The sequence below is a fragment of the Mobula hypostoma genome, chromosome 16, assembly GCF_963921235.1.
Source record: "Mobula hypostoma chromosome 16, sMobHyp1.1, whole genome shotgun sequence".
Classification (NCBI taxonomy): Eukaryota; Metazoa; Chordata; class Chondrichthyes; order Myliobatiformes; family Myliobatidae; genus Mobula; species Mobula hypostoma.
Window position 1 is genome coordinate 34,379,417 of NC_086112.1, and position 24,149 is coordinate 34,403,565.

The following is a 24,149-nucleotide window of genomic DNA, read 5'->3' on the forward strand; positions in this document are numbered from 1 at the left end:
TACTACTTAAGTTGCTTTGTATTCTCAATTGCTAACTGCCCTCATATTCAGATTCTCTTTTTAACTGCTCCACTAACTGGCTTACTCATTTTCAGTTTATCCCCGTGGCAAACCTGGCTTCTCCCAGTGCAGGACAAGTTGTTTTGCCTTTGTGAGCTGAACTAGATTGAGATGAGGAACTGCTGCATACTTGTTCTTGCAGAAACGTGGCTCCAGGTCAACATTCTGTGCACCATCAATCTTCAGACCATGCCATTCTGGGACTTGTGCTAATATTATTCTTTGTGACTGTGTGTACTATCGTAACTATATGTGGTGATTGTATGTACGGTGTTTTGCACTTGCCTGAAGAAGAACACTGTTTCATTTAGCTGTATAAATAAATGTGTATTGTTGAATGATAATTAAACTTTAATTTATTGAATATACACCCCTTATCTCATCCATCTTTCTCTTAACATGGCTGCAATTTAAACCTTCTTTACTTCCAAGTTCTGATTAAGAATCTTTGAACTGAATTTTCAACTGGTTTTGCTTCCATTGAGGCTGTTTAATGGGTGCATTTACAATATTTCTGCTTCCACTTTCTTTCTCGGCATGGATAATAATTTTGCAATTGTTCAATATCCTGTTTCTGATTTTTAACATGCTTTTAGCACGCATCCCATTAGTAACGTTATGGCATGTGCAATAGTATTCAAGTAATGTTGTAGGAGCAAAGATAGATTACACTGTCTCTGAGTCAGTTTGTAACAAGCTATGCAAAGGTCAAAAGGGTGTTACCTTCAAGTGTCTTCGTTTTTATGTTCTGTGTGTATGAGATATGCTGAAGAAATACCAATCACTGCTTTTACTGGAAGTAGTCAAGTCAAGTCACTTTTTATTGTCATTTCAACCATAACTGCTGGTACAGAACATAGTAAAAATGAGACAATGTTTTCCAGGACCATGGTGCTACATGAAACAATACAAAAACTGCACTGAACTATGTAAGAAAAAACACAAAAACTACACTAGACTACAGACCTATCCAGGACTGCATAAAGTGCACAAAACAGTGCAGGCTCTACAATAAGTATTAAACAAGACAGTAGGCACAGTAGAGGGTGTAGTAGGTTGGTGTCAAGCCAGGCTCTGGGTATTGGGGAGTCTGATGGCTTGGGGGAAGAAACTGTTACATAGTCTGGTCATGAGAGCCCGAATGCTTCGGTGCCTTTTTCCAGCTGGCAGGAGGATTAGAATTGATTTTATTATTGTCCAGAGAGTGAACCCACAGCAAGTATCTGGCCTGGATGGTGTTCCTGGCTGGGTCTTTAGATCCCTGTGTAAATCTGCTGCCATGAGTATTGGCAAACATTTTTAACCTCTTTCTGCTTCAACCTTTAGTTCTCACCTGCTTTAAGAATACCACTATCATCCTGCAACTGCCCAATGGTTTTGACATCTATTGTCATGAAGTACTTTTCAGAGACCGGTCATGGCATATGTCAGCTCCAGCCTTCCAGACACACTTGACCCACTGTAATTTGCCTACCACTAAAAAAAAGGTAAAGGGTGGGCACCATCTCCCTTGACCTACACTGATCTTTGGACCATCTGGGTAGTAAAGATACACCATGTCAGGACGAAGGGTCTCGGCCGGAAACGTCGACTGTACCTCTTCCTAGTGATGCTGCCTGACCTGCTGTGTTCAGCAGCAACTTTGATGTGTGTTCCATGTTAGACTGTTTATTAACTGTAGCTCTGCTTTCAACACTGTATTTCCAAGCAAACTCATTACCAAACCCTGTACTCTGGTAGTCAAAGTCTCCCTCTGCTTGATGGATGCTTGACTTCATGACCAATAGGTTGCAATCAGTAAGGATAGGTGGCAACATCTCTGCCACTATTATTCAACACACTGGTGCCCCACAGACTGCGTTCTTAGCACCCTATTCTACTCCCTGTAAACTCATGACTCCAACTCCTTTTACAGGTTTGGATCTATAACCTTTGCCCAAGTTAAATAAGATACAAGCTGATTTAATCGATGTACGCAATGTTGCCCAACAATAGGAACAAATATATATTTGTCTCTTTTGCCTTGTGAAAATCAAAGTTGAATTTGCTTAGTAAGTGAAATACTTCCTACCTCTACTCTTCCTTGTAACCCCTATATCCTCTTCAGGCAACTGAAGTAATGAAAGATTTGTTATCTCGCCGTTTCTGACACAGTGATACTACATAAGCTTTAAGTGGGAAATTATCAGCATAGTGATTCTTTTTGTAGTTATTTGCATAGATGAACTTCAGATAACTATTTACTTGCATATTGACAGTTTTTTTTTCCTACCTCTTTGCTAACTGGCTACTTGCATGGATAAACGATTCCCCGGATGTTTTGTTACTTTGTGCAGCTGGGTACTGACTTTCCGTAATTGCCCTTGAAATGGGCAGTCACCTTTGTTGTTCAGCCATTGAAGGAGTGTATTCCCATAATACTTTAGGGTAAGCAGTAGAATGGAACTTGGCTGGGTGTATGTTGGAATGGTCAAGACCAGATATAACAAAAGATATGAATTGGGCATCCTGCATCAAATCAACTGAAATAAGCAGATACAAAGTGCTGGAGGAACTCAGCAGGTCAGTCAGCATCTGTGGAAGCATATGAACAGTTGACATTTTGGGCTGAGGCCCTACGTCAGTCCTGATCAAGGGTTTCAGCCTGAAACATAGACTGTTTATTTCCTCCTCAGATACTGTGTGTCCTGTTGAGCTTCTGCAGTTTGTGTGTGTGTTGCTCCAGATTTCCAGCATCTAGTCTCTTTTGTCTGATGTAGAGCAGAGCTGGATATTACTGAGAATGAAACTGTGGTTCTTGCTGATAGATCTGTGTCTGAAACCAGTCACCAGATCCCTGTGACACTGGCTTCAAGAGCTCAGAATGCTTCCATGCTCACAGCTTGGAGCAGCTTTTCCTCCCTTCCTCAATCCAATTCCTTTGATCTTCAGAGGCTCCCCACAGGTTGTTTAATTTGTCTGGATCTTTTTTGTTTCCCTCGCTCATGATAACTAACTTGATTCCCCTGGGATCAATCTTGGGTTAAAACTCACTAGGCTTTTGCTAGAAATGGAGCTCTTACAAATCCTGGGTGGAGAAAGTTTGAGATTTTCTGGCAACTCTCGCATTCGCTGGGACGATGACCTCACCAGACATCAAACAAATGACAACAAACAATTGCTGATGTGTCACTAATGCCATCTCGTGAGGTTGTCAACTCATGATTGCTGACTGTCACCTGGCTTTGTGAATAAACATTGCTCGTCAGATAGTCTGAGGGATTTATTTTTTAAAACATGTCATTATAAAATTACATTGTCATTTTGGTTGCACCTGCTCTCCACCCCTTTACATAATTTATTTTTCTCTTCATACCCACTCGCCTTTGTGTTTGAAACTCTTTGCAATCTTCTGTAGATGTGTGGCAGAGAGCATGTTGACTAGCTACATCACAGCCTGGAATGGAAACACCAATGCCCTTGAGTGTACATTGATAATAAATTTACTTTGAACCTTCCCTGACGGGAAAGTTAGCAATCTCAAATGTTTGTTCAAGATAAGCTGCCTTCTCTGTTAAATACAGTGTTTCCTATGTGATCAGTAAGACCAATTTGCTTCGGGTTATGGCATTGAAAGTTTCTAATCATGAACGGTAACATGCTGGAGGAAGTCAGCAGGCCAAGGCAGCATCCATGGAAAAGAGCGAACAGTTGACATTTCAGGCTGAGGCCCTTCATCAGGACTCAGGTCTGCTGAGTTCCTTCAGCATTTTGTGTGTGTGTTAGTTTGATTTCCAGCATTTGCAGATTTTCGCAAACAACAGGAATTCAGCAGATGCTGGAAATTCAAGCAACACACATCAAAGTTGCTGGTGAACGCAGCAGGCCAGGCAGCATCTCTAGGAAGAGGTGCAGTCGACGTTTCAGGCCGAGACCCTTCGTCAGGACTAACTGAAGGAAGAGTGAGTAAGGGATTTGAGAGGGGGAGGGGGAGATCCAAAATGATAGGAGAAGGCAGGAGGGGGAGGGATAGAGCCAAGAGCTGGACAGGTGATAGGCAAAAGGGATATGAGAGGATCATGGGACAGGAGGTCCGGGAAGAAAGACGGGGGGGGGGGGAACCCAGAGGATGGGCAAGAGGTATATTCAGAGGGAGAAAAAGGAGAGTGAGAGGAAGAATGTGTGCATAAAAATAAGTAACAGATGGGGTATGAGGGGGAGGTGGGGCCTAGCGGAAGTTAGAGAAGTTGATGTTCATGCCATCAGGTTGGAGGCTACTCAGACGGAATATAAGGTGTTGTTCCTCCAACCCAAGTGTGGCTTCATCTTTTCAGTAGAGGAGGCCGTGGATAGACATGTCAGAATGGGATGTGGAACCAAAATGTGTGGCCACTGGGAGATCTTGCTTTCTCTGGCGGACAGAGCGTAGATGTTCAGCAAAGTGGTCTCCCAGTCTACGTCGGGTCTCGCCAATATATAAAAGGCCACATCGGGAGCACCGGACGCAGTATATCACCCCAGTCGACTCACAGGTGAAGTGTTGCCTCACCTGGAAGGACTGTTTGGGGCCCTGAATGGTGGTAAGGGAGGAAGTGTAAGGGCATGTGTAACACTTGTTCCGCTTACATGGATAAGTGCCAGGAGGGAGATCAGTGGGGAGGGATGGGGGGGACGAATGGACAAGGCAGTTGCGTAGGGAGCGATCCCTGTGGAATGCGGGGGGGGGGAGGGAAAGATGTGCTTAGTGGTGGGATCCTGTTGGAGGTGGCGGAAGTTACGGAGAATAATATGTTGGACCCAGAGGCTGGTGGGGTGGTAGGTGAGGACCAGGGGAACCCTATTCCTAGTGGGGTGGCGGGAGGATGGAGTGAGAGCAGATGTACGTGAAATGGGGGAGATGCGTTTAAGAGCAGAGTTGATAGTGGAGGAAGGGAAGCCTTCTTTAAAAAAGGAAGACATCTCCCTCGTCCTAGAATGAAAAGCCTCATCCTGAGAGCAGATGCGGCGGAGACGGAGGAATTGCGAGAAGGGGATGGCGTTTTTGCAAGAGACAGGGTGAGAAGAGGAATAGTCCAGATAGCTGTGAGAGTCAGTAGGCTTATAGTAGACATCAGTGGATAAGCTGTCTCCAGAGACAGAGACAGAAAGATCTAGAAAGGAGAGGGAGGTGTCGGAAATGGACCAGGTAAACTTGAGGGCAGGGTGAAAGTTGGAGGCAAAGTTAATAAAGTCAACGAGTTCTGCATGCGTGCAGGAAGCAGCGCCAATGCAGTCGTCGATGTAGCGAAGGAAAAGTGGGGGACAGATACCAGAATAGGCACGGAACATAGATTGTTCCACAAAGCCAACAAAAAGGCAGGCATAGCTAGGACCCATACGGGTGCCCATAGCTACACCTTTAGTTTGGAGGAAATGGGAGGAGCAAAAGGAGAAATTATTAAGAGTAAGGACTAATTCCGCTAGACGGAGCAGCGTGGTGGTAGAGGGGAACTGATTAGGTCTGGAATCCAAAAAGAAGCGTAGAGCTTTGAGACCTTCCTGATGGGGGATGGAAGTATATAAGGACTGGACATCCATGGTGAAAATAAAGCGGTGGGGGCCAGGGAACTTAAAATCATCGAAAAGTTTAAGAGCGTGAGAAGTGTCACGAACATAGGTCGGAAGGGATTGAACAAAGGGTGATAAAACCGTGTCGAGGTATGCAGAAACGAGTTCGGTGGGGCAGGAGCAAGCTGAGACAATAGGTCGGCCAGGACAGGCAGGTTTGTGGATCTTGGGTAGGAGGTAGAAACGGGAAGTGCGGGGTGTGGGAACTATAAGGTTGGTAGCAGTGGATGGGAGATCAACCGACTTTATCCGCTCGGGATCTCCCATCCACTGCTACCAACCTTATAGTTCCCACACTCCGCACTTCCCGTTTCTACCTCCTACCCAAGATCCACAAACCTGCCTGTCCTGGCCGACCTATTGTCTCAGCTTGCTCCTGCCCCACCGAACTCGTTTCTGCATACCTCGACACGGTTTTATCACCCTTTGTTCAATCCCTTCCGACCTATGTTCGTGACACTTCTCACGCTCTTAAACTTTTCGATGATTTTAAGTTCCCTGGCCCCCACCGCTTTATTTTCACCATGGATGTCCAGTCCTTATATACTTCCATCCCCCATCAGGAAGGTCTCAAAGCTCTACGCTTCTTTTTGGATTCCAGACCTAATCAGTTCCCCTCTACCACCACTCTGCTCCGTCTAGCGGAATTAGTCCTTACTCTTAATAATTTCTCCTTTGGCTCCTCCCACTTCCTCCAAACTAAAGGTGTAGCTATGGGCACCTGTATGGGTCCTAGCTATGCCTGCCTTTTTGTTGGCTTTGTGGAACAATCTATGTTCCGTGCCTATTCTGGTATCTGTCCCCCACTTTTCCTTCGCTACATCGATGACTGCATTGGCGCTGCTTCCTGCACGCATGCAGAACTCGTTGACTTTATTAACTTTGCCTCCAACTTTCACCCTGCCCTCAAGTTTACCTGGTCCATTTCCGACACCTCCCTCCCCTTTCTAGATCTTTCTGTCTCTGGAGACAGCTTATCCACTGATGTCTACTATAAGCCTACTGACTCTCACAGCTATCTGGACTATTCCTCTTCTCACCCTGTCTCTTGCAAAAACGCCATCCCCTTCTCGCAATTCCTCCGTCTCTGCCGCATCTGCTCTCAGGATGAGGCTTTTCATTCTGGGACGAGGGAGATGTCTTCCTTTTTTAAAGAAAGGGGCTTCCCTTCCTCCACTATCAACTCTGCTCTTAAACGCATCTCCCCCATTTCATGTACATCTGCTCTCACTCCATCCTCCCGCCACCCCACTAGGAATAGGGTTCCCCTGGTCCTCACCTACCACCCCACCAGCCTCTGGGTCCAACATATTATTCTCCATAACTTCCGCCACCTCCAACGGGATCCCACCACTAAGCACATCTTTCCCTCCCCACCCCCCTGCATTCCACAGGGATCGCTCCCTACGCAACTCCCTTGTCCATTCGTCCCCCCCATCCCTCCCCACTGATCTCCCTCCTGACACTTATCCGTGTAAGTGGAACAAGTGCTACACATGCCCTTACACTTCCTCCCTCACCACCATTCAGGACCCCAAACAGTCCTTCCAGGTGAGGTGACACTTCACCTGTGAGTCGGCTGGGGTGATATACTGCGTCCGGTGCTCCCGATGTGGCCTTTTATATATTGGCGAGACCCGATGCAGACTGGGAGACCGCTTTGCTGAACATCTACGCTCTGTCCGCCAGAGAAAGCAAGATCTCCCAGTGGCCACACATTTTGGTTCCACATCCCATTCCCATTCTGACATGTCTATCCACGGCCTCCTCTACTGTAAAGATGAAGCCACACTCAGGTTGGAGGAACAACACCTTATATTCCGTCTGGGTAGCCTCCAACCTGATGGCATGAACATCGACTTCTCTAACTTCCGCTAGGCCCCACCTCCCCCTTGTACCCATCTGTTACTTATTTTTATGCACACATTCTTCCCCTCACTCTCCTTTTTCTCCCTCTGTTCCTCTGAATATACCTCTTGCCCATCCTCTGGGTCCGCCCCCCCCCTTGTCTTTCCTCCCGGACCTCCTGTCCCATGATCCTCTCATATCCGTTTTGCCTATCACCTGTCCAGCTCTTGGCTCTATCCCTCCCCCTCCTGTCTTCTCCTATCATTTTGGATCTCCCCCTCCCCCTCCCACTTTCAAATCCCTTACTCACTCTTCCTTCAGTTAGTCCTGACGAAGGGTCTCGGCCTGAAACGTCGACTGCACCTCTTCCTAGAGATGCTGCCTGGCCTGCTGCGTTCACCAGCAACTTTGATGTGTGTTATTTGCAGATTTTCTCCTGTCTGTGATAACAATGGTGCATTTTGGTTGCAGTATTCATTTGAAACTGTTGTCTGTCAGACCTGCTGAACAGGCCTCAGAACCAGAAAAGCCAGAAAACAAAGATTTTGGGAGTGTCAGTTGTTTGCACATGCTTTGTGGGGTTTGATTTGAGGGAACAGTTTACAATGAAGTAACTTACTTTGTGTTAAAAGCTGTAATCACCTAGGTAGTTGCAATTAAAACCTGGTCTTTTGCAGCAGAATAATGGAATGAGCACTCTGCTTCATGCAGCAAATGTGGGTAGACATACAAAAACATTTTAATATGGTGAGTAGCATCTGTCATGCTTTTTTTATTATATAAAGAATTGTCCCAATGGAATGGCATCTAAAGGTTTGTACACAACCAAACTGCTGGAAGAACTGTGGGTCAGGTTACAAATGTAGAGGCTGTATGGATGTGTTGATGTTTTGGGTTGCATCAGGTCTGGGCTGACAGGGAAGAGAAGTACTATAGAGGTGTGGGGAAAGGGTGTGACAGGAGGTTATGAATGGAACCAGGTGGTGGATGGAGTAATGGGTAATTGGAGCAGAGAGGATGAATGGGAAATGTGAGCAAAAGGGAAGAACCTGTGAGGGTTGTTTGGAATGAGAAAGGAACATGGTATATGCGTTCCTTGAAACTGCAAAATTCAGTGTACATACCATTGGGTTGTAAGTTACCCTAGCGACATTTGAAGTAGTGTTCTTAGTTTTGCTTTTCTCATCACTGTGGCAGTGGAGAAGGCTGAAGCCAGGCAGGTTAGAGTGGGAAGGGGAGTTGAACTGACTCTCATCTGGAAACCCAAGTTGGCTGACGCAGGCAGAGTGCAGGTGCTCTTCAACATTGGCTCTATTTTATTCTTGGTTTTGTCAGTGTATGGGAGGCTGCTTTGCAATTATCTTAGGCAGTAAATAAGGTGCGCTTGAATCTTTTCCTCAGTTGGCAGGGCCCTTTAAGTCTCTGGATGGTGGTTTGAGAGGAGATGTTGGGACAAGTGTTGTATTTCCTACAGTTGCAGGAGAGTGTGCCAGGGAATAGGAAAAGGTAAGAAGGAAGGAATGAAGCAGATCAGGGAGCTACAGAGAGAATGGTACTTGCAGAAAAAGAAATGAAGCATCAGGGGAGTGGACTTGGACACCTCTCATGCCCTTCACTGTTTTGATAGCATCCAGTTTCCTGGTCCCAACTACCACCTCTTTACCATGGACATCCAGTCTTTCTGCACATCCATCCCCATCAGGAAGATCTTTCTGGAATGAAAATCCAACCAGTGATACTCCACTAACACTTAATTAGACTAGGAAAATGTTCTTACCATCAACAGCTTTTCTTTTAATTTTTCCTACTTTTTACACAAATCAGAGGTATAACTATGTGTCCTAGCTATGCTTATCTTTTTGTTCTCTGTGTGGAGCTTTTCATGTTCTAAAAATATTCTTGGCACCCCTCTCCAACTCTTTACTACATTGGTTCTGCTCCTTGCTCTCATGCAGCACTTGCCAATATTATTCCCTTTTGCCACTGTCTTTCACCTGGGTTATCTCTGACACTTGTCCAGACAAAACAGGTAATTTGCCTAGTCTTCATCTTTCACCTCACTAGCCTCTATATCCTTCATTTCCATCTCCTTCAATGGGATTTACCAACCGTCACCACTGCTGGTGTATAATACAGCAAGAAAGCAGGGTACCACCAGTACGATTGGGTGAAATCAATGTTAACAAATGACAGTATTGGCAAGAATTTTAAGTTATTTTCACTTTTCTGATAGAATCTGAAATTTACTATGTTGTAGTTAGACAGTAAATGAAGGACAATAAAAGATGTGAATTGGAATTGATTAATTTCCCACATAAATGGCAGTTTATGCTGACTTCTTAACATTTAATGAAATGGTTTTGCATTTTTTTTGATTTTTGTCAGTGCTAAAAACAACATTTTGCCTTTTGCAGCTTCCACAGGTGCAAGTTTCCAAAATAAAGATAGCTTGGGGCAGTTGTAGTCAAGTGAGACTTTTTGAAATGAGACTGCCGGAGACACCTTTGCTCCCTACAGACCCGATAGACTGCGGCTGTGTGTACTTAAGCCAAATGAGTGAGGCCTCTGTAGAGAGACTTTTCCAGAAAGGTCTTCCTTTCGTGTCACTTTACACAGTAGGAGGTATTGGAGACACCTGAGTTAACAGAAGGATATGAGCGTAGCCAACAGCTAAGTGTTTACTAACTTCAAAATGTCATCGGCTTGACATTTTGATTGACTTTAACACCGCTATCGTGAATGGTAATAGCTCTTGTGAGTAAGGAATTGAAATATGTAGTAAAGGCATCCATTAGTCTTGGGAGACCATGGATCTGCACCTGGAAAGTCTTCACTCTCCCGGGCGCAGGCCTGGGCAAGGTTGTATGGAAGACCAGCAGTTGCCCATGCTGCAAGTCTCCCCTCTCCACGGCACCAATGTTGTCCAAGGGAAGGGCATTAGGGCCCATACAGTTTGGCACCAGTGTCATCGCAGAGCAATGTGTGATTAAGTGCCTTGATCAAGGACACCACACCTTGCCTTGGCTGGGGCTCAAACTCACGTCCTTCAGGTCGCTAGACCAGTGCCTTAACCACTTGGCCACGTGCCCACACGTGGGTTTTATATATATTTTACAATAATCAGTATCTGATAAGCCAATTCTGTATATATTTTTAAAAAAGCAGCAGTTTTCTGTTCTGACTTCAGAATGGTGTGGGTGACGAGGGCCCATGCTGTCCTCCTTGTGCACAAGTAAAATTAAAAGAATGCTTCAGCTGTAAGAATGCATGTGTTCTGGGCCCAGTTATTTTATTTTACTATTATTGACGACAATTACTTGGAAACAACTTGCAATGGACGTTTAATTTATAACCATATAACCATACAATTTAGGGTTATAACATATAATTTAAGGGTTAACTTGTTTGATGTTAAATAATCTTTATTTCCTGATAAGACTGTGTGTTGGTGTACATTTGCTAAGACATGAACCAAGCACTAGTTCTAGCTTTTGATTTTTGGGATGATTTTTTTTTTACTCTCCCCTCTGGTCTTGCAACAGCTTTGCCAAGAAAGAATCTGATCTACATGCAGCACAGGTTCATGTCAAAGATCTTGAAAGTGCACTTCATACCAAGGAAGCTAGCCTGTCTACAGCACTGAGTGGAAAAGAGGCCCTTGAGGAAGAAGTTGAGGATTTGCAAGCACGTCTTTCAAAGGTAACATTACAACTCAAGAAAAAAAATGGTTGGTGTGAGAAATATTTTGGATTCCACTCCATTTAAAGTTTAGTTTGGATGGTGGCCACATATCTTTCTCTCAATTTCCATGGTGTTTTTTTTTTGAAAGCTCATCCTTAATTTCACACCCCTCTTCTTGGGATGAAGTACTGGATAGGAAGGTCCTAGCTTTTCTTGATTTTGTAAGCCGTATTGTGCTCCTCATACAATCTTTATTAAAAGTTTAGTCTCCTATCAGTGAATGCGTGTATATCTATATATATCTATCCCAGGTACCTTTTGATACTTTGATGAATGTATTGAATTCAGGTGGATATCACTCATTCTATAGATGACTCTCACCTTTTTGGGGAATGCAGCTCTTGATCATTTTCCAAATGAATTTTAAAGCAGCAGAAAATCTGTGTTTATTTTATTGGTCAAGGAGGTTTAAACTACCTTTTTATCCCCATTTGATTATTTTAATACATTTCAAGCCTGTGCTTAAATGATCAGAGACCACCTCCATTTTATTAGAACACAAAACAACTGGGTCAGTAAGAAATGATCAGTGAGTAGAAAATTTCTGTTTTGAAGTAATTAAAATGATTTGCCAAACAGTGAGTACCTCATAAATGTTTACTACCCTGAAATGGGTTAGTTTATGTAATTTACTTGTGCAGGTTCTTGGCTGAAATAATCCATAACTAATCTTTTGCCCAACTTTTGTCTCTCTCAAGTCTCCTGTGATATTTTAACAAAACACCATCTATTACTTTCATAATGAACTCTATTCCAAAACAAATTGTTTTGAATATAACATGACAGCAGTAGGTAGTATTTCTGTCTAGCATCCTGAGGGATCCAGTTTCAATCCTGACTTTCAGTACTTTTTATGTAGACATTGTGGGTTCCACTTCTGACTACAAGGGTTTTCTGTGTGCTCTGATTTCTTCCCACATTGTAAAGACATATTAAGTGTTAGACTAATGTAAATGACTTGTATGTGGCAGATGAATCACGTAAGTTAACGAACATTTAAGAAAGAAAAGGGAAATGTGTGCAAGGTTGAGATTGCGCTTGATTGAATTGCTTTTCCGAGTGGTCCCTTATTTTGAAGGGAATTTGAGAAAATGTGTTGAAATGAACACTAGTAATTTTGCAGTCTTTTTGGAGAAGGGTTTTTGAAGATTATTAAAGTAAAATCTTTCCTGCAGCTGGAGGTCTCTTTAGCTGCTGTGAGGAAACAGCTTGAAGATGAAACACTCTTGCGAGTGGACCTTGAAAACCGTTGTCAGAGCCTCACAGAAGAACTTGAGTTCAGAAAAAATGTATACGAGGAGGTAAGGATGTTGTTCATTGCTCACAAAAAAAATGGTTTTGCCATATTTGAAGTCAAAGAAATTTAATTGAGAGGGATGAAGGAAAGCACTGTGCAATAGGCAGAACACAGCATTTTCATAATCAGTGGTCAAGTCATCATCCAGTGGTCAGATCAGATGACAGCTCTGCAGTTCTCCTACATGCAAGTCAAATTCGAGTTTACTGTCATATTCACAAGTACACGCGTGCACGGGTGCAATTAAAATCTTACTTGTAGCAGTGTCTCAGGCTGATAGCATCAGCTAAGCAGCTTCCATAAGAAAAACGTACACACTGTACACAGTTTTTACAAGAAAATAATTTGAACACAAGATCCATTTTAGTTCAAAGTAGTCAAAATGTTCGTAGTATTCTAATCTGCAATGAATAGGGTTTTGTCAAGAACTGAACGGTTGGAGGGAAATAGCTGTTCTTGAACTAGGTGATGTGGGACTTCAGACTTCAGTACCTCTTGCCCACCTTCAGAAAAGATGACATGGCTCCGATTGTGAGGATGTTTATTGGATGTTTGATAGATATTGCCGCCTTGGGGCAGTGCCTCTTATAGATACTGGCAGTGTTGTGCCTGTGATGTGTTGGGCAAAGTTCACTACTCTGCAGCTTCTTTTGTTCCTGTGCATTTAAATTGCCTTACAGCCCATGATGCAACCAGTCAGGACGTTTTCAATATGCATCTGCAAAGTTTGTTAGAGCTTGATAAGTTGAACCTCATTAGCCTCCTAAGGACAGCACACCACTGTCTTTCACTTGTGATTGCATCTATGTTTTGGGCCCAGACAGGCATCTGACAGGAATATTGTTAATATATTAATAGTGTGAATATCAATGAAGAGTTGAACGGCTAATGAGAGGAGGAGGTTCCGAGAGTACTCCCATCCTCAATAATGGTGTGGCCTAACTTAGTACTAAAGGTAAGGCTGAAACATTCACAATCATGATCAGCTGTTTCCTTCTGAGTTGCACCTGTTCATAAGATCAATTTCAGCCACATAATAATAATAATAATAATAAAATGCAGCTAGCACTGGTTCTGGGGCCAGATAACATCCCAGATGTACTATTGAAAGTATGTATTCCAGAACAGGTTGTGTCTCCAGCCTACCTCTTGCAGTACAATTTCAACACTGGTGTCTAACTAACAATGTGGAAAGTTGCCCATTTTCTCATTCAGAAGGAAAATTCTAATGGAGGTAATTGCCTCCCAGTTGGTTAGTGATAGAAGATGTAATTGATGACCTTATTAATGCCCTGTTTGGATCTTGCTGGGACCACTTGCTCCATAAGTCATTGCAGCCTGGGTCCAAACATGGCTCAGAGCTAAATTATAGAAGTGAGGAGAGACTTCAGCATCAAGGGAAAACTGAGGTAAGTCTATAGGAATCAGTAGGCAAACACTGCAGTGTTAGGAGTTGTAACTTATTCAGAGAGAAATAGTTGTATTTGTCAGATGTTAATCACCCCAACCCCAAGAAATTACTGCAGGAGTTCCTCAGGACAAAATTCTTCCTCCCATGACAAGATCAGAAGTGAGGTTGCTTGCTGATGATGAAATAACATTCAGTAACATTCGCAACTGATCAACAAATGAAATGGCCTGAGTCTGCAGGCCAGTTGGCCTTGTTACCACTTAACACGTAGGCTCGTAGGTAGCTTATCATATTTTCAATGCAAAATAATCAAAACGCCTATGCATAACTGTGACGGAATCCTGAATTATCCCTATGAACTGTGCTTTTAAAAGAGAAAGAGAGAGAGGTATCCAACACAGACACCTTGTTGTTATGAGAGTGAGAGAGGCGAAGACTGCTTGGAGATGGTGTTATGGTTTCTCTGCAGCATGTTTACACTTCTGCAAGGACACTGGCAGCTTCTAAGTTCTTACAGAGAGAAGGGAGGAGCTACTTGATGGACAGCTGGTGTTCAACATGGTGAGATAAATAGAAGTTCAGATGATAGACTCAGACACATGGTTTTGGGCACTGGATGAGCTTTGTTGTGCCCACAGAAAAGGTGGGTTTTGGAGGATCGATCAGGCGGATCGATCAATGGCTCTCTCTCAGTGTGAAAAAGGTGCGACCGGTGGGGAGTTATTCATGTGTCCAACCCTCGCCTGGGGTTGATACTTCCACCACAGAAGAATGCTCTCCTTTGTTGTGGTCACAGTCAGTGATTTCTAAAGGATTTTGGAAGACAATGGGAAGATCGACGGCATCAGCTCACCTGAAGACTTAAATCAATCTCTCTGTCTCTGTGTTTCTCTCTCTCTCTTCCCCCCCCCCCACCCCTCAACTAAATACCACGAGCTGAACTGAACTTTACTCATCACCGTAAGACTGTATCCATTTACCTCTGGACTTGAAGAAGCTTGGGTTCTATATTTCCACACTTGTATATAATCTTTGCTAACCTGTTTGATATATCTGATTTCATATTACTGTATTGTGTAGTTACTAATAAATACCATTAGTTAATAGCAATGGAATGGTGATGGAAAGTTCACCATTGCCTCGGATGAATGCAGCTCCAAAATTATTCAAGTATATCTACACCACCCAAGCACAGCATGTACATCTGCAAAATGTCTTGAAGTTCTTCACCTAGAGTAGCATTTGCATCTACAGTGATAGTGTTTTGAGAGGTTGAGGATGAAACTTATGAACTCTTGCCTGAGAAGTGACTTGGATTGACTCCAATTTACCTACTGGCACAACAGGTCCAGAGCCGATGCCATTTCATGGGGTCTTCATTCAACCCTGGTACATCTGGACAGCAAAGATGCATCCATTAGGATGCTCTTTATCGACTACATATCGGCATTCAGTACTATCAACCTCTCAAGTCTAATCAATAAGCTTCAAGACCTTGTCCTGAACACCTTGTGCAATTGGATCCTCTGTTTCCTCACTTGCAGACCCCAATCAGTTCAGATTGGCAACAACATCTCTTCCACAATCTCCATTGACAGAGGTGTACCACAAGGCTGTGTGCTTGGTCCTCTGCTCTATTCACTTTACATTTATGACTGCGTAGCTAAGCATAGCTCCAGTGCCATTTTCAAGTTTGCTGATGACATCACTGTCGTAGGCTGAATCAAAGGTGGTGATGAATCAGCATATAGGGGAGAGGGAGAGGAGAACTGGCTGTGGTGCCATAACAACAACTTAATGTCAGCAAGACCAAGGAGATGATTATTGACTTCAGGAGGAGGAAACCAGAGGTCCATGAGCCAGTCCTCATTGGGTGATCATAGGTGGAGAGTGTCAGCAACTTTAAATTCCTTGGTGGCATTATTTCAGATGACCTGTCCTGGGCCCAGCACATAAGAAAGCACAGTAGTACTCTACTCCTTAAGGGTTTGCGAAGGTTCAGCAAGACATTGAAATCTTTGACAAAATTCTGTAGGTGAGTGGTGGAGAGTATATTGACTGGCTGCATTGCAGCCTGGTATGGAAACACCAATGCCCCTTGAATGGTAAATCCTGCAAAAGGTAGTGGTATGGCCCAGTCTATCATGGTTAAAAACTTCCCTACCATTGAGCACGTCTGCATGGAGTGTTGTCAGAGGAGAGTAGCATCCATCATCATGGACCACCCCCTCACCCAGGTCATGCACTCTTCTTGCTGCTGTCATCAGGAAGACGGTACAGCAGCCTCAGAACTCACACCAAAGGTTCAAAGGTCCAATTTACATCCACGAAAACAGCGAAGTGCCCCAAAGAATGACCGACAGATAAACGTAAGAAACCCAAAGTCACCCCCCGCAGCTCCCCTCCCTCCCGCGTGTAATGGGCAGCAAGCAACAATCCCTCCTTTCCCCCACTGGCAAAAAAAAAAGCAAGCATCAGTACCACCACCGATCACTCCGTGTGAGCAAAGCAATAGCAAAGACACAGCTTGCAGTTACCCCAAATACTTCGCGTTTCATCCAGCATACGACAAACCGCAGATTCTCTCTCTCCCTAATAATAAGGGAGAAAACGATATCTCTTTTTTTTATCAGCGAGTAGGGAGACGTAACATGCAACTCGCTGGTTTATGATGTTAAAAGTCCACTACGTCACTTTTTCCGAGCTCTGCATCTGAAGATTGCAAAGATCTCTGGTCTTTGGGCTCACAGCAGATATCCTGACTCCCCCAGCAACACACGGGTCTCCTGTCATGACACCAACACTTGATCTGCCCGAGATCTTAGACCTACGAATTGGAGCTGGACTCTCAGGCCGAACCCTTGGCATGCCGAATAACGGGCAGTTATGGAACCCCGGCTGTTCCCGCAAAGAACAGAAGTCAGTATGTAATTCTAGGTTAGGGTCTTCAAAAGAGCCCTGAAAGGGAAAGATAAAGATAATAAAGGTGGAAATAGAGCTGTTTCCGAAGATGCAAGCGAAGGAGTTGCCGTTTAGCGCCATCTTAATTTCGCCCTGCCAGGTTCAGGAACAGTTGTTACCCCTCAGCTATCAGGCTCTTGAACCAAAGGCAATAACTTCACTCGACCTATCACTGAACTGTTTCCACAACCTATCGGCTCACTTTTAAGGACTGCTCATCTCAGGTTCTCGATATTTGTTGCGTATTTATTTAAATTCTTTTTGTATTTAAACAAGTTAACGTCCTAAGTATACTGGTTGTCTGCCTTGTTGGTGTGGTCTTTCAATGATTCTATTATGGTTACTGGATTTCTTGAGTATGCCTGCAAGAAAACTAATCTCAGGGTTGTCTATGGTGACATACTTTGATAATAAATTTACTGTGAACTACTCTGACCCATGACCTCTGCCACCAAGTAGGATGAGCAATAGCTGCATGAGAGCAGTAATGCATGCAGGATCCTTTCCAAGCTGCACATCTGGATCCTGGCAGTTTTGGGATCTGTTTGCATCAGTTATGGAGGAATGACAACCTATTTCCAAGACAGAATGATATGTGATTTGGAGACTTCCTAAATTGATGTTTTCCTCCTTATTCTCTGTAGAGGTTGAGGAGCAGTTGGCAAGATGTTGCAGAATATCTTGGGATACAAGATGTGCATCTACATACAAAGAGTACTCTGCATCTTGCTTGTTAAATTTCTAGTTGATGGGGACTTGCACAATGCTGGTGGAAGTTCACTCCCTCTGTCTCACACTTGTGCAATGTAAGATGGTGTTGGATGAAGTAGGAAGGGTGGTGGAGGGCCAACATTAGAACAATGAAAGCTTAATAATGGTTTTTTAATTGGTAGATTATATTTCTGCCATTGGAAAAGAAAGTTCAGCAATGCTCATGTGGTTAGGGAGAATTGGGGATGTAGTAGCTGAGGTAGGAAAGCTGGCTCAGTGAAGCAGCGTGTGGTAATTTACTCAAATTTTAGCTCAAGTGACCGGGATGAATGAAGCTACAGGTGTACAGTTTGGCAAAAACTGAGCAAGAAGCAATCTGTAAGCTTTTCTTTATGAATCTTCTTACACTTCCCTGAAATTAAAATTGAATTTCCTGGACTTCACTGTTGTAACTTGTAATGTAAATTTCATCGAAGCAAATCCAGGCTTGCTCCTCTTTGCTCAAGGCTATTAGAACAACTCATTTTATATTCCATTGTATTCTAAATTACTGTAAGTAGGTTTATTTAATAAAATTCAAGCTTGATTGAGATGTGAATTTCAGTTTTCTTTTGTCTTAATAATTTGTATGCTTCTGGTGAATTCTTCTCCCCACTCCACCCACCCACTCAAAAAAAAAAAAATCCAGGAAATCAAAGAAACTAAAAAGAGACACGAGACCCGTCTGGTTGAAGTGGATACAGGTCGCTTGGTGGAATATGAGCATAAACTGGCCCAAGCTCTACGAGAATTAAGAGAACAACATGATCAACAGGTGAAAATCTATAAAGAAGAACTGGAGAAAAATTTCCAGAATAAGGTAATAAAAACTAATTTGCAGCAAATTTTAGATGGGATAGTCCTGATGCAGGGTCTCGGCACAAGATTTCAACTCTTTATTCTTCTCCATAGACGCGGCCTGACCTGCTGATCTCCAGTATTTTGTGTGTGTTACTATACATGGGATAGTAATGTACATTACAGAAAACTACTTTCTCAGATTTAACATCTTTTGCATATGATTTAAGATGGAGAGAGTGCAGGAAAAAAATCAGAGGTGTTTTATTGGCCTGCAGGCTTGAGATATTAGGAGAAACTGTATATAGCTTAGGACTTGTTTTCCCTGGATAGAAGGATGCTGAGGGGAACCTTACTGTGCCTTGAATCATGAGAGTCACAGTTGAGAAGGATGGTCAGTCTTTTTTCCCAGGGCATAAGTTCAGGGTGAGAGGAGTAAGATTTCAAGCGGACCAAAGGTGAAGGATTTAAAGGAGAGCTGAAGGGATTTTTTTTCACACAGTGAAGTGAGTATATGGAAAGAGCTGCCAGAATAAATGGTAGAGGCAGGTACAATTAAAAGTGTAAAAGACATTTGCACATGAATATGAAAGGTACAGAAGGATATTGGGTCCTTTTACTATGCTCGTGGCATCTTTTTGTAATCAAATAGCACAAAATAAATCCTCGCTGTAGCAGATGGGCAATTGCACCAGAAATGGAGAAGTAATAATGAGGTAGTTCAGTAGTATTGTTTTTCTTGTGTCACTGAACTTTAGAATAATTATATGGTGACCAGGTGTAGTGCATATTTTGACTTTGGAATGTTCATATTTTATTAACTGCATGAAAATCTGCTTTAAGAGCCATACTTTTTACTGAAAATCCACTCTTATTTTTTGATATAAGTAACAAGAAATGCTAAAATTTGTGTGAGGAATCTATTGTTTCAAAAATGGAGATCTTTAGCCCAACCTAGTCAGTAATTGGATGTTCTTTCAGATTATCAGCATATTTAAAATACTTTTTAGCCTTTCTTGTTTTATCTGTGTAATCATGGCAGTCAAACTTGGGATAAATTGACAACATCGTCTGAAACTTGAAGCAGTTTTTCTTTCAAGTATTGAAATTTTGACATTCTTTTCAACAGCTTGAAAACTCAAAGCTTGCTTTGGAGATGAACACCAAGTCGGCCAAGGCAACTGAGGAGGAGCTAAAGGAAAATTACATGCGGATAGAGAACCTCAGCACTCAGTTATCAAATTTGCAAAAAAATGTAAGTCAGTGTGTTGCTATTGGATTATTATTGCCACATGTGCTGAGATGCCATTTTTTGGCCATCCAGGTGGATTGTACCAAGTACACTGGGGTATAAAAGAAAACAGTGTAGAATATAGTGTAGCGACTACAGAGGAAGTGGTGCGGTGTAGGTAAACTGGTTCAAGGGCCATGCCACGTAGAGTGGCAGATCAGGCCTTGCGAGCTAGTGAGAGGTCTGTTCAAGAATCTGATAGCAATAGTCCTCTAGTCTGGTAGCATGTGCATTTAAGCTTCTGAATCCTTTGTCAGTAATTTTAAACAACAATTTTAATCACATTTCCTCTACCCCCCCCCCCCCAATCTAGGCAAAAATGTGGCAAGAACGAGTCCAGGAGTTGGAAGAATCTCTGGAAAAAGAAAAAGATGGAAATCGGAGGCTCTTGCTAGAAAAGGAGAAGGAAATGGCTGAAATCAGAGCACAGATGCAACAACAGCTAAATGAATATGAAGATCTTTTGGATGTCAAGTTAGCTTTGGATATGGAAATTAATGCATACAGGAAACTGTTGGAGGGTGAAGAAGAAAGGTAACCTTTGGTTTCATCCTAAATGTTAACATGTTTAATGTTTTTCAAACGTAATCTCTCAAAGGTGACTTGGGAAGCCATATTTTTACTTCCTGCCTCTATCCAGCGCAAAGTTCCATCTGTTTATTGCACACTTTATTTATTACGGTTGGCTGTCTCCCATGCTTTAAGTGGCATTTTGCAGGGAAAAAGCACAATCTCTGATGGCTATCCATTGATTTTTTTTATATATCAAATACCTCCTGCTGTTTGCTTCCTGCAACAAAATGGGGGAAAAGTGGCATCTAAATACCCTTGATCATCTTCCTATGTTTTGATGTCCCTCTCCTGTTGGGATTCTTTAATTTTCAGAAAGCTTCTACTGCAAGCCAAGTACTATGTCATGATGTTGGTTAAGATGCTTGAGGTTCCTGTGTGAACAGGATGGGTAGGTAGAATTTTCCAGGAGCTTTCATGTTTCTGTTGTTAATGGAATGCTTATCACTTGATGTTGCAGCATAAGGGAACTTGCTCACCTGTGCATACTTCTGAATGTGCCTTTCTTCCTGCATGCCTTTTTATATTCCCTATTCTTTACTTTGTGACTGTGTATGATGAGTACTGATGTAACCAGAATGAATGGAGGCAGTTGGGTAATTCCTTGGCACAGACCAGATGGGCTGAAGGGCCTGTTTCTGTGCTGTACTTCTCTATGACCCTGTTGTTGAAACTTGCTGAGATTGTATATAACTATCCTGTTCACTGCATTTTTCTAAACTACCCTTTTTTGGGAATGGTATCTGTTTCCTCTGTTTTTTGAGTGTCTTTTTCAGGGTAAATTAGCACTCTTTGCATAATGAGTCATTAAACTTAATCTACCATTGGCATGTTATTTGACTTTTTCGCTTTAGTTCAGATTTTCATTACCTCTTAAAATTGAGAATTAGCCTATATAGTTTCAGCATGAGGTTGAAACTCTTATGTGAATCAATTACTAGAATATATTTCCATCCACAAATATTTTTGTTTTAATCTTTCCAATTTGAATTGTTTTGAAAGTAGATGCATACTGATATAGTCGCCAGTCCCCTAGGCCCAGTTACTATTCAGTGATTTGTACACTCTGGTTTACAATCTTGCCCTCCTGTCATTACTGTCACACTGAATTGTAGAAGCATACAGCATAGAAACAGACCATTATAGCCCATCTTGTCCAAACTGATTGTGATGGCTAGTTACACTGATCAGTTTGCTTGCATTAAGCCCGTGAACTTCTATTCCTATTTCTATCAATCTATTTGTCCAATACCTTTTTAAACATTGTAATTTTATCAGCCTTCACTACTCCCTCTGGTTATTCTGCAGCTTCCTAGCCTCAAGTGAGAATAAACTCACCCAATCAGTTCTTGTAACTGGACCTACATTCCCGGTGATAGCTGGTGAAGCTTTTCTGAACTTTCTCTTGCTACCACATCCATTAGTGCAGCAATCAGAACCATACATAATAATAAATCTAAGTGTGGTTCAGCTAGTGTTACGTACTAACTGCAAAGTGATGTACCAGTTCTTATTCTCAATGCCTCTGCCTATGAAGACAAGCATCCATGTACTTTTTTTCGTTACCTATCCACCTGTTTCACAATTTTCAGGGATTGATGGACTTGCACTACAAGGTCTCTTTGTATATCGTTTCTGTCCTTATTCCGAGATTCTGCAGATGCTGGAAATCCAGGGTAACATGCACACAGTGCTGGAGGAACTCAGCAAGTCAGGATCACCTATGGAGAGGAATAAACAGCAGACGTGTAGGGCCAAGACCCTTCAGGACTGGAAAGGAAGGGGATTGAAGCCAGAATAAAAAGGTGGGGGGGGGGAGTAGAGGGGAAGGAGTGTAAGCTGGAGGTGTGAGAGGAAGCCAGGTGAGGGGGATGGTGGGAAGCTGGGAGGTGATGAGTGGAAAAGGTAAAGGGCTGAAAAAGAAGGAATCTGATAAGAGAAGAGAGTAGACCTTGGAGAAAGGGAAGGAGGAGGGCACCAGAGGCAGGTGATAGGCAAGTGAGGAGAAGAGGTAAGAGGGAGCCAGAATGGGGAATGGAAAAAGGGAGAAGGGGAAAGGGGGGAACCTGTTTATGCCACCAGGTTGGAGGCTACCCAGATGGAATATGAGGTGTTGCTCCTCCAACCTGAGAGTGACCCTATAGTGGCAGTAGAAGAGATCATGGCCTGACATGTGAGAATGAAAAGTAGAATTAAAATGGGTGGCCACGGGAAATCCTGCCTGGATTGTGGTTGGAGTGAAGTTGCTCAACAAAGTGGTCCCCCACTGTTGGGTTTCACTAGTGTAGAGGAATCCACACAAGGAGCACCCTGACAGATTTGTAGGTGACGTGTTGCCTCACCTGAATAGAGATGAGGGAGGAGCTAAAAGGACAAGTGTAGCTTTTGTCCTCCTTGCAGGGATAAGTGCCAGGAGGGAGATCAGTGGGATGGGATAAAGTGAGGGAGTTACAGACAGAACAATCTCTGAAAAGTAGAGAGTGTGGGGTTGGGGAGGGAGATGCATTTGGTGGTAGGATCCTGTTGAAGATAGATTTTATGAAGGATGTGGAGGCTTGTGGGGATTCACCCTGGCCTCATCTTCCTGCCACCATAACATGGATTCTGGGTACTGTCTCCTGCCTCGTTAATTTACATCCCTAACACATCCCTTTGCAAGAATATTGGTTCCCCTCCTGTTTGGCTATAATCTGTGGTCTTCAGCCTTCTCTCCTACAGTAATTCTTCAGCCATGCATGTATCTGTTCTATCTTCTCATTTTTATACTCAGAGGCAAGTTTCACAGGGAGTAATCCTCAGATTACAACCCTAGAGAGCCTGCTTTTTAAATTATTAACTTTCTAAAATCCCCACAATCAATCCTAACTATGCTTCATCCCAAGCCAAGCTTGAATACATTTTACATAGTACTAAGACTGTGTGCTTTCATTGTTAGAGTACAGACATGATCATGAATAACTTAATCTTGGAATAATTCGGGCAGCACGGAGTGTAGCAATTAGCACAATGCTATTACAGCATCAGCAACCCAGGTTCATTTCCTCTGCTGTCTGTAAGAAGTTTGTATGTTCTCCACATGACTGTGGGTCTCCTCCCATGTTCCAAAGATCTGCTAGCTCATAGGTTAATTGTTCACATGGGTATAATTGGATGGTGCGGTCTCATTGAAGTGCCTGTGACCATGCTGTATCTCTCAATGAAATAAAACAGGTTAACTTTTGAGTTAGTACATTCATTGTTTTGAATCTTAATCTTAAATCTTCACACACATCTGAAGAATTTTGCATTTGGCAGTGGTAACAATGCATCATATAAATTGTTGGAGCATCTTGAGGTGCTTTCTAAACTTTACTTTTCAGATTGAAGTTGTCGCCTAGTCCATCTTCACGCGTGACCGTTTCTCGTGCCACATCAAGTCGCAGTGTCCGCACAGCTCGCGGAAAGAGAAAGCGTGTTGATGTTGAAGAGTCTGAGGCCAGCAGTAGTGTTAGCATTTGCCATCATGCTTCTGCCACTGGGAATATCGTCATAGAGGAACTGGATGTAGATGGCAAATTCATACGCCTTAAGAACAATTCTGAACAGGTAGGAGGTGGGTGGGAGGGGGTAGGTTGATTTTAAAGGGCTTATTACATGCACGTTTTTATGTACTGATTTTTTTTTAAATAGGATCAACATATGGGTGGCTGGGAGCTGATCAGAAAGATTTGTGATACAACTGCCTCTTACAAGTTTACTACTAAGTATGTGCTGAAGGCTGGACAGACTACTACTGTAAGTTCAGTAAGAATCTTGTTGAAGTGCTGTGAAAAAGAGTGAGTTTTACCTCTGAAGTG

The 24,149-nt window shown here is 42.9% G+C and overlaps 1 protein-coding gene across 2 annotated transcripts in view; it reads left to right on the top strand.

Moving 5' to 3' along the window:
- The window catches only part of lmnb1 (lamin B1), an 80,535-nt gene that overhangs the window by 42,771 nt on the left and 13,615 nt on the right, over positions 1 to 24,149 (top strand). For both annotated transcript variants that reach the window (XM_063068736.1, XM_063068735.1), the window contains 7 exons: positions 11,037 to 11,193; positions 12,411 to 12,536; positions 18,304 to 18,474; positions 19,582 to 19,707; positions 20,057 to 20,277; positions 23,673 to 23,898; positions 23,983 to 24,087. In XM_063068736.1, the coding sequence (XP_062924806.1) occupies positions 11,037 to 11,193; positions 12,411 to 12,536; positions 18,304 to 18,474; positions 19,582 to 19,707; positions 20,057 to 20,277; positions 23,673 to 23,898; positions 23,983 to 24,087 (1,132 nt within the window). The remainder of the gene's footprint in view (positions 1 to 11,036; positions 11,194 to 12,410; positions 12,537 to 18,303; positions 18,475 to 19,581; positions 19,708 to 20,056; positions 20,278 to 23,672; positions 23,899 to 23,982; positions 24,088 to 24,149) is intronic.